The sequence below is a fragment of the Sprattus sprattus genome (assembly GCF_963457725.1).
Source record: "Sprattus sprattus genome assembly, chromosome: 20".
Classification (NCBI taxonomy): domain Eukaryota; kingdom Metazoa; phylum Chordata; class Actinopteri; order Clupeiformes; family Clupeidae; genus Sprattus; species Sprattus sprattus.
This window is the reverse complement of record NC_137918.1, coordinates 18,299,177-18,310,000: the sequence shown is the minus strand read 5'-3', so window position 1 is coordinate 18,310,000 and position 10,824 is coordinate 18,299,177. Positions and strand designations below refer to the sequence as shown.

The 10,824-nt window shown below is 41.2% G+C and overlaps 2 protein-coding genes across 2 annotated transcripts in view; both read right to left on the bottom strand.

Moving 5' to 3' along the window:
- On the bottom strand, positions 1-1,516 carry rab3aa (RAB3A, member RAS oncogene family, a; the record flags this gene model as incomplete). Its single annotated transcript, XM_080858806.1, has 4 exons — positions 1-188; positions 331-455; positions 950-1,068; positions 1,289-1,516. The coding sequence occupies 4 exons, from the start codon at positions 1,514-1,516 to the stop codon at positions 1-3; spliced, it is 660 nt and encodes a 219-aa protein (XP_080714932.1).
- A 2,600-nt stretch (positions 1,517-4,116) lies between these two features.
- pde4ca (phosphodiesterase 4C, cAMP-specific a) overlaps positions 4,117-10,824 on the bottom strand; it is a 21,591-nt gene continuing 14,883 nt past the window's right edge. The window contains exons 7-15 of the mRNA XM_080859553.1: positions 10,206-10,299; positions 9,815-9,987; positions 9,412-9,510; positions 8,949-9,113; positions 8,755-8,854; positions 8,334-8,488; positions 8,089-8,211; positions 7,536-7,718; positions 4,117-7,105 (exon numbers count right to left, since the gene is read on the bottom strand). Of these exons, the coding sequence (XP_080715679.1) occupies positions 6,587-7,105; positions 7,536-7,718; positions 8,089-8,211; positions 8,334-8,488; positions 8,755-8,854; positions 8,949-9,113; positions 9,412-9,510; positions 9,815-9,987; positions 10,206-10,299 (1,611 nt within the window). The 3' untranslated portion in view covers positions 4,117-6,586. The remainder of the gene's footprint in view (positions 7,106-7,535; positions 7,719-8,088; positions 8,212-8,333; positions 8,489-8,754; positions 8,855-8,948; positions 9,114-9,411; positions 9,511-9,814; positions 9,988-10,205; positions 10,300-10,824) is intronic.

Sequence of the window (10,824 nt, the reverse complement as noted above, 5' to 3'; positions counted from 1 at the left end):
TCAGCAGGCGCAGTCTTGGCTGCTGCGCTGAGGCTGCTCGGTGAGGCTTGGGCCTTGTTTGGGCCCTGCGGCGTTGGGGTCGCTGCCGTCGGTCTCCGACATCTTCTCGCAGATTATGTCTACCAGGCGCTCAAAAGTCTGCTTGACATTGATATTGTCCTTGGCGCTGGTCTCGAAGAACTCGAAGCCTGAAAGACAGCCATGGAAAGGTTGACGTGTGCGATCTAACAGGAGCGCTTACAACGACCTACGGGAGGCTCACTCCAACAGAAAGATCAACCAACATCAACAGACCTACCTCAACCTAAGAACAATATCTGACCGTCTCACCTAGTTGATCAGCCAGCTGCCTGCCTCTGTCTCCAGCCACAATCCTCTCGTCCTCCATGTCACACTTGTTCCCTGCCAGAAGGACCTGGGCGTTGTCCCAGGAGTAGGTCTTTATCTGGGTTGACCTGCAAAGACAGCCAATAGCAATGTGGACTGAGCAACTAGCTCTGAAGTGTGGAATCTTCCTTCTTTTTTTTATTCGTTCTTACACCCTCAGCTTTCAAACTCTTTCCTTTTAGTAAGCAAGCTTTCCGTTAAAGCTGTCACTTGGTCATTTGGCAAAACATGTTCTCATTTCCGACTTACTCTGCAGCACACAGAATACAGTCAATTTCATGAATGGCTACCCCTCCTTGGGAGGTGACTCTCTGAATGAACAAGTGTCACAATCAAGTGACAATCAACACTGACGATGGCTTGGGCCGAAACGCGTCTGGAAATAAACTGGTCTAAATAGCAATGAGAAAAGCTTGAGAGTGCGGTTTTATTCTACTCAAAGTTAACATTCTTTTACTCGCACCCGAAAACGCAGTTACTTTTTGGACGTAGAGCGCGACTATCCCCACTAACAATCAAGTGGTGGCACTAAAGACAATCATCAAAACATTGGTATCCATACCAGTCCTGCACGCAATTGAAGGACTCCTCGTTAGTGATGTCATACATGAGAATGAAACCCATGGCTCCCCTGTAGTATGCGGTGGTGATGGTCCTGTAACGCTCCTGACCAGCCGTGTCCTTTACAGGGAACAGGAACACACAAGGTCAAAATGACTGGAAGATTAGCAAAGTAATGGGTGTTATGGCATAACAGGTTTCATGATGTCTTACACTACCACCCTGCAAAGGACAAATCTTGTTTTTGATTCTTCAGTCTTCAAGTCAACAGTTATTTAATAATTATTATGTGGTAATGGCAATGTGTGTATCGTGCAGCATATCTAAGATGGCTACTCACCCAGATTTGAAGTTTTATTCTCTTGTCATTCCTGTAGATGGTTTTCACCTTGAAGTCGATTCCTACGGTGCTTACAAAGGCAGGTGTGAAGGAGTCGTCTGCGTAGCGGAACAGGAAACTGGTTTTGCCAACACTGCTGTTGCCTATGATCAGGATCTTGAACATGTAGTCAAAGTTTTGGTCAGCTGACTCCTTCTGTCCATAGCGTGCATCATTAGCTGAGGCCATCTTTGAAAGGAACAAATAAAGACATTATCGAAGATGGCAGTTTCTGACAGTCGTATAGAGGTTATCATTTTTTTGTAGTTAAAAGAATAAGTTTTCCTTGTTGTCCTTGTTAAAAAGCCTAAAAACCAGCGATACAGAAGCCATAAGATGATTTAGAATCAGTTTACTCTGTATAACATTACACCACTGCTTCCTACCGCTGCAACCCTACAGCATATAGAATAGAATAGAAACAGTCCAAGAATAGTGTGTAGGTTCCAAGCAATCGCTAGGAAGAATGAGCAGGGAAAAATCCATATGTTACCAATATAATATATATCCGATGTTTGACAGGTGATAGGGTGGGAGGTGGTTTTCCCTAACCCTGAACTACACACATAAGAGAATGTTAGTAGACACAACAGCATTTCTTATAATTGTATGTGTTGGCTATTTCTGGAAGTGTTTAAGATAAGAATTGTGACTGCCAAGCATGTAAGCATATAAGGGTGGATAAGGACTTAAGTAGATAGATAAGGGGTAAAAGCAGTTAGCAGACATGATGTATATCTATTTATAAAACTGACTAGATAGAACCGCTTTTACTGACAGGTCACTTTTCTTCTGTATGTGGGGCCTACCTCCTTGTACTCTTAGGTACTCTAACTGGTCCATAGCTAAAAAAATAAATAAATAACACTTCATATTAAATGAGGAAAATCTTGGTGCGTTTTCCTGCTATGTACATTAAGGAGTCATCTTACGAAAGTGGGCAGATTTCACTGCCAAGTTTCTGCAAGTCCTCACAGTCTCCAACGAAGCCCAAGATAAAACTGAAACACAATGGCTGCATGCACTTACACTGCTCCTGAACTGAATAGATGTTATCAACCCAATGCAACATAGTCTTCTGGCGTGTCAGTGGACCTAATGAAATAGCAGCTGCTGAATGTTTAGTGGAAGATGTATTTGTATAAGATAACAATAGGGCGTGCCGACACTGCACCTCTCTACAAACTGACGTGTGCGGCCGGGGAGTGAACAAGAACTCGGTAGCCAGTGGAACAGTGTAGGATGAGCTAGATAATCATTATACGTACTAAATAAATGCTTGGCAGAATGAAAGCAATAGACTGTTAGCTTAAGCTTTGACAGCGGCGACGTTAACTTGTCATGGCACAGTAGGAAACGCGTAAAGCATCATCGTAACCATAGCATTAGTGTAACAAATACGATATGCTTGATCTAAGAGAAATGGTTAGTAAGTAAGCTACCAACAATATTACAGATAAAAAAATTCGCCATGCGAAGACTCAGAGGCGGAAACGTTAAGGCTTAGCTAGCTTTGGACGGTCCCTACTTAGCCAACGTTAGCTAGCATTGCTATAAAACGCTATCTGGAATGATGACTTGCTAGTCAACTAGGTGTAGCGTTTACTACTTAACAAGAATGAAGCTGCTTAGCTAAGTCAGACATCCGTAGCCATTGCAAACTATCTGAGGCAGTAGGTGGGCAGGGAGGAACCGTTAACAGTTAAATTAGGGGGTTATCTGACTTACCTATCAGATAATGTTACTGACATTTCTTATCCACGCTAACTGCCCAAGTTATCCTGCAATATCTGATATAATATTGGTCATCTAAATTGATATGAGCTCCCATCCAGGCCAACAACAGACATTTGCTCTCGGTACTGCTTTTGAGGGTTTTAAAACCCACTGATGAGCATCGTAACACCAACCACACACAACCTGTTTTAACGTCATCTTTTTAAAATGAGCTTTGAGGAGATTCTTTTAAAGCCAGGTAATGTTGGCTGTACAGCAGACATTTGTTAGGATAGGACGTTGGTAAGGATTCTGTTGTAAATGTTGACGTATTCATCAACAACAATGTAACGTTAATCCCAAGCTTATGAAATCCTAGTTATGCGAAAGACAGTATCAACATCACGTCCACATAACGGTATGTTGCATTTTCACCTAGAAACATTCAGGCAACGTTAGACATGTGGAAGACGCTGCCTCCTTGCTGAATAGCTTAAGCTAATGGTCACTTGCATTATCCTGACAGCTAGCTACCCTTGACTTAGCTATTACTATGGAGTAAATCTGCATGTACAGCATCCTATGTCAAATGAAGGTTACACTCTATTATATTGCAATTTAGATTTCTTACTTGCTTATATATGGTAATATAACGCTCAGACCAACACATGACTTATGTATGAATTGCTTGGGATGTCAAATAAGAGACATAGCTTACGGTTTAAGATATTTTTTCCCCCGATGCAGCTCAGATACAATCCCCACTTTAGCACCTGCAGAAGCTTGTGCGTCACTTGATTGACAGTTGCTAGGGAGGCGTGGACTACTCACAATCCTGTCACGTGCATATTGCTCAGGCTGACGCTGTGTTGTAAACTGTCCTCCTAGCTAGCATCCTTGTCGCTTGTTTTTTTTTCTTCCGAAATTATTGTTCTTATAAAATCCCTCTTCTTTTAAATATGCAAAATTCATATTATGCATAAAGACTTTTTGCTTTTATTGGCATAGTAGAACGAGTACAGTAACATAAAGTACCAACATGTAGTAAACAGTTGTATTTGGATTGTCAAAACTGCAGCAGATTTTAGACCAGGGTAGACATGGGGATAGCAGTTCATGGTCTTGGAACAGGTTTATATTCTACTGGAGCATGTCTCCACCATTGACCTCAAATTTGAAAAGGTGATCAAGGAACAAAGCAACATTTTGGTGGAGCTGTAAAAATCTGCCCTATTTTGGCCCATGACTGGATTCTCAGCATCCAATAAAATCTACACACATAACTTTATATCTGACATATGTATATATAAAAAAGAATAAATACTTAATAGTATCAGAGTGGTTAGGATATATAAAACAATCAACAGCAGACAGAAAACACATTTTTGTTCAGAAAAAAAAAGAGTCAAGGATATCCCTTTCATCACAACATAGTTCAGAGCTCAGGTTCAGGCTTTGTATAGATATTGCAAATCCCACAGTGCCACAAGTTAAGAGCTGCAATGATCATTCAAGGCGTATATTTACATTGATGAGATATAATGTCAAGACAAAAAACAGCATTACATATTACCTTGACAGATCATTTTTTTCTACATGGCATGTTTTCCACACATTTACCTCCTGTGTTTTAAGCTTTATTTATGTGTGTGCAGAGAGTTTCAAACATAATGTGTAATTTAGCTGAGACATAGCAATGCATCAAATGCAAAGTCATCTTCGTTCCTCCCAAATAGTCTGTAAATGTACTTGCTAATACCTAATAAAGTACTTAGTACCATAAGTGTCTCAGTTCCAAAAGCTGAATGCTTATAACAATCAGTTTCATCTAAAGCTACATGTAATTGTGGAGACAATCAAGGTATATGGCTGTTTTAAACAGAGGTCAAATATAACTTGAACACACAGATATTATCAACATTGCAGTCATTGATGGAAATTAGCCAGTGGCAAAATGGAAATTACAGTACAGTTTGTGTCATGCTTGCTTGGCACTTGTACTGTTATTGGCTATGTCCCTGTGAAGAGCAGAGTATTGATCTAGGGCCAAAAGGAAAGAAAAAAAGTCTGGCTCTGAAAATAGCCTTTGGCTTTACGCCTTTGCAGTTAGATTTATTCATATAATTGTTTAAATAAATGTATGTTTCCAATAGCATCTAAATGAATGTATCTTAAGGAACCAAATTGGTTCCTACAATTTTTTTCTGCAGACAAACACAAGTCATACAACCCGAGAGACATTTTAAAACCTATCTACCTTGTTAAAACATGGACTTTCCAATACTGAGCCCCTTACAGTATTCCTTATAAAAAAAGCCTGTACCCATCCAAGATTCTACAGAAAAGATTTGAATGCTAATATTGTGAGAGGTGTGTAAGAAAAGTGCTGGTTATCCTTATCTATGGTAATTGCAACTGTTGGCACCATATGCACGTGTCATTTGGCTCCAGCCCTATCTAGCAGGGTGACTTTTGGCAATGACTAAAGATGCAAAGTGCTTCACAAGGAGTCAAGCTGATTACATGATGGCAAAATGAGCACATAGAGCATATTCTGTTTAAATAAATCATAATTTAAAAAAAAATAAACAGATCATAACGTCTGACCAACAAGAATAAACAAATGAAATCATACAAACCCTTCAAAGTGTTGAATATTAAGAACTGTTTTGGTTTGCATGTCCACTTACCCAGGTCTTTGCTGAGTAAAGCTACACAATATGCAGGAGAAGTGTCCATACAAAGGTTAAAACATATTCAGTTGTCTCCTATTTATGGTGGTAGTAACATTCTAAAACACTTGGTGTCGCCAGATACACATTAGAGCTCAGTCAAAACCATGGCCTGTTGCTAAACAGGAATAATCACAATGTAGGTTTAGTGTTAGAGAGCCGGCCACAGTACCTGTCCTTCTTGTCTTGAGATTTGTGTTATGCTCAGTTTTTTTTGTGATCAGGTACACAGCTAATTAAGTTTTCAGTACATTGCTCAGTTTTAAAACCCTCTCTGTGTGTCCAGATACAAACTGACCTGTAAAAAAATGCAGTCGTGCAAAGTTTTCTACATCAACCAGGTGCCTCAACTGACTAGTATAAAACTGTTAAGGTTCTGATGGTGTTATGGTTCATTACTTTTTTCTTCAAAAGTTGACACTGGAAGACATTTCACCAAAAATCCTCACTGTGTTCAATAGACCTTGATGTGGCTTATTCGCACACAGCTGTACTTATTGACCGTGTGAAATACAAGCCTTATTACAGCAAAAAAACGGCTGAAACTCACAGAAGGAAAACACACGAAAAGGCTTAAAAGAACACTTCCTGTCTCACAGGGTGAGACAGCAAGCTGACTCCAGTGCAAGATGACTACGGTTGCGAGTGCAGATGTCCTAAAGGCAATCTCTCACTCCTTTTGCTCTCCTACTCTGTGTTACCACTTTGTCCCAGGAAGCCAGGAATGTCTGTGGAGGACGGACAGAGATAAGGGGGAGGGGGAGGGAAGCACAGACATAAAGCAAAAACGAAAGTGAAAGTGCGCTGGGTGTTATGTGCCCATCTTCAGGCACGACAGACCTTTCCCTTCTTGGTCAAGTTCTCTGTCCTCCTCGCCCTCATCACTGTCTGAGGGGTTTCCCATCTCGAAGGACAATGTCCGGCAGCTAGGAGCGCCGACAGGAGCGCCAGCCTGAGCATGTCTCGCATGAGGAGACTGGAACTTTCCTTTGTGCTCATCAGTCCTGGGAGACTCCTGCCCTGAGGCCTCGAATTCTGTGTCATCGTCGCTGGCACTTTCAGCATCCGATTCGCCCTCCTCCTCTAAGGTCAGTTCAAACTGGAACTTGTCCCCCGCAGAGGTGCCGCCACACCCCCCGACAGCACCCCCGACCCCGGGCAGCATGCTCTTCTCCTCCTCCTCGGGCGTGGGAGAGGGGCTGTGGGGGATCATGCTCTGGTACCACTCGCGGTTGTCCTCCAGTGTGTCTAGTATCTCCTGGGCGTCGGGGTGAACCAGGTCTGCCCAGGTCTCCCACAGTGGATGGACGATGTAGTCCATGAAACCAACCTAATGGATAACAAGATAACTGTCAAAATGCAATGCACTAACTATTTTCTAGTATTTTTCAATCTTAACTAGCAACCCCCCCCCCCTTTTTTTTTCTTTCCTCTTCTTTCTCTATTTTATTTACTTATTTCAATTGTGGATTTCTTTTTTCTCTCTGTGTATTGCCCAGATTGTTGTGTAGTGTGTGTATAGTGTAGAAGGTGAATGTGATGTTCAATGTGAGGTGTATGTTGTGTGTTTCTCAAATGAAAAAACAATAAACACTTTGATTAAAAAAAAAAAAAAGCAATGCACTGGTTTTCTGGTAACCACATGATGATGAACGTTTACCCTATGGTCGATCAAAATCAGAAAATGTAAAAACAGCATGCATCAAGACAAGTGGAATATTGTCCATGTCGAGCTGAAAGTGCTCTAGAGTGTGCCTGACCTGTGATTTCTCAATGGAGGCATTGTGTTTGTCACACATGGGACTGATCTCCATCCCTTTGTCCCGCTCACGGTCGCCCTGGGTGAAGAACTCCACCATAATACGATCCGTCCACTGGCGGTACAACTCGAGAGGCTTGGTTGGGTTACTGAGGTCGGCACAGTGAACCATGTTTTGAAGGACCTGTAAAGATCACAAGTAACGCACAATGTCATATGTATATGTTATATGTAAACACCCCACCCCCTGTGTACATGTTCTCCCTATGTGTATTGTTATTGTTTTTGTATTTATTGTGATTTTTGTATTTTTGTATTTATTGTGATTCATGTATGTATGTAAATTAAGCTACTGGATGACCTTAATTTCCCTCGGGATAAATAAAGTATCCATCTATCTATCTATCTATCTATCTAGATCAGTGTGATCAGATTTGTGGTTCAGGTATGATGTACCAAAGTCCATAATTGGGAAGACACAGTCCCAAAAAACTATAGAAACAAGCCACAGCAAAACTAGTGATTTGCTCTGAAGGATGTTAAATCATTCTTACCTGGATACGATCTGAGTAGTTGTCCAGCAACAACACACCCAGACTTGTGACTTTCTTTGTCTCCACCATGGTCTTCAAGTCTGCCAGAAGGTTCATATGCTTTGACATGTCTGTGGCTAGGACCTTAAAGTAAGGAAACAGACAATGGATTAAGGACTGTAACAGACACCTGTCCGATCTCTCTGCGATGGAATTCTGATGGAATGTTTCGATTCAGTTACGGTCCACTCTGGTGGAAACCTCACCATGTCTATGACCATTTTACGAAGGGACTGTCTCTGCTTCATGCTCAGATTCTGGAAAATGTCACAGTTGTCCTCCTGCAGCAGTTTGAAGCCCACAGCCAGGTGGTGATTCTCCAGGACAGAGACATCGTTATACATGAGAGCCAGCTCAGAGTCTAGAGGTGACAAAGAAAAAAAAAAGGATTATTTATTGTTACACCAGGTTTTATTGCTCTTAGCTTGACTGTTCTCTCCCTTGTATGTCGCTTTGGACAAAAGCGTCCGCTAAATGACTAAATGTAAATGTAAATGTAAACACAATTCAATCCTACAAAACATTTATCAGCTTTCGTTTCATGGCTCGTCTGGGACAACTCTCATCGACCTCCACTTTCAAGCTACTTTACAGTATCTGCAATAACACACGTCTTTGCACACGTACTTGTGCTGATGAGAAACTGATTGGAGACTCCGGGGTGATCCACGTCATGAATGGCACTGGCAAACAGTGCTGCGAGAATCTCAAGGTCTGTGAATACAGCCTGAGAAGGAAAAAGAGACATAATGACTGATCAGCCCTCGTCTTTCAGAACGAGGGGGGGAAGGCTCGGCTCAAGCGTGGGCAAGTGGGCATACCTCAAGTGCTGGTGTGGAGAGAAGCACATGGGTGGACTGGACCACGTCCGCCGCGTGGATGTTGTTGTGGTAAGCGACGTCGGCGTGGTAATTCTCCTCCAGAGTCATCATGAAGGTGATGAAGGTGTCTGCGGGGATCTTGAAGGACTTGAGAAGGTCTCTCTCCTGATAGGAGGGGGACAAAGGTCAGTTCTTGCTCAATATTGATCAGCCCAAAGCCGATCAATACTACATATACATACATACATACATACATACATAAATGTTAAATATGCAATTTCTATTATATATATTTATAGATATATATATATATAGAGAGAGAGAGATATATAGATATAGATATATACTGTATGTGTGTGTGTGTCTGTTTATAATGTAATATATACATATATGATAAATAAATAATATATATATATATATAAAGTTAGTCAGGGGTGAATATCTGTGCCTTCAAGTTACATACCTGAAATATACTGTACATGGTCACCGTCAGTGGTCGGTTCCCAGAATATTCTGATATCTTAAATATGTCCACACCCCATCTGTTAATGTCCTCTAATTCCTGAAAGTATAGGGTACAGCACTCTTTAAAACAAAAGGCCAATAATGGAACACACAGGGTTTACACATAGAAGAAGCATATCTCTAAGATGAACCTTAGCTATATCTTTGAATCTTTGAATCAGCTTTTATTGGCCAAATTAGTTCGCACAAACAAGGAATTTGTCTTGGTGCAGTGGCTCTCACTGTGCTTACACATATTATTCAACATATTCAACACAACACAAAACAATTCAACAGTGCAAAACAATACAATACAACTATATGAAACCGGTGGGAGTAGAGGAAGAGGAATGAGGTATCACCTTGGCCAGCAGCTCCTCCTGCTTGGTGGTGACCCCGAAGCGTGGGATGCTGGATGCAGCTAGACTAGGGCTGTGGCTGGGTTTCTTCACACCACTGATCTGAGACATGGGCCACTTCCTCTTGTCCTTGTCTTTGGTTGGTGGGGACATGATATCCATATCATGTTGCTTCTCTGCAACACACACACACAGCAGAAAGGGCACAATGACATGGTGCACGTGGAGGAGAGTCATATGATTTGACTTAAAATACTAAATACATCATACATATAATGTAGCTAAATAATAATTAACTGCATGTTGATACCACTTTAATATTTAATTCGATAGTATATACAGTGCATAGTGAACAATTTCCTTTTTGACTTGGTCGGGAGTTTCCTGTATTTACCTAGGAAGGTGTTCGAGATAAACTCTGACACCTGGTTTCCTGATCTGCTTGTCTCCGACAGCTGGGTAAGCTCTCGGTTGAGCATCCTTTTGAACTGTACAGAAACACATGTTGTTAATAGTGTTATTGTATAATAGTGTTTTTTGCAGGTCATACAGTAACAGTTTGTGCACATGACATTTAAATTATAAAAAGAGTTGTTGTCCGTTAATCAGTGTGCCTCACTCATGGCACGGTTCAAGTGCATGGTACAGTTCTTAAATCACTCAAATCTCAAATAATTTGGACCGTGACCCAGCCTCCTTCAGCCGAAGACCACTAATTGAACTGATGGTACTTAAATTAATAAACTGTGATTCAAAAAGGAAAATCAGTCCAGAATTGATATTCAGTGAACCCATACAGCTTGATACTGTGTTATTGCATCCAACACACTAATCACTAAAAGGAAATCAGTCCAGAATTGATATTCAGTGAACCCATACAGCTTGATACTGTGTTATTGCATCCAACACACTAATCACTAAAAGGAAATCAGTCCAGAATTGATATTCAGTGAACCCATACAGCGTGATACTGTTTATTGCATCCAACACACTAATCACTAAAAGGAAATCAG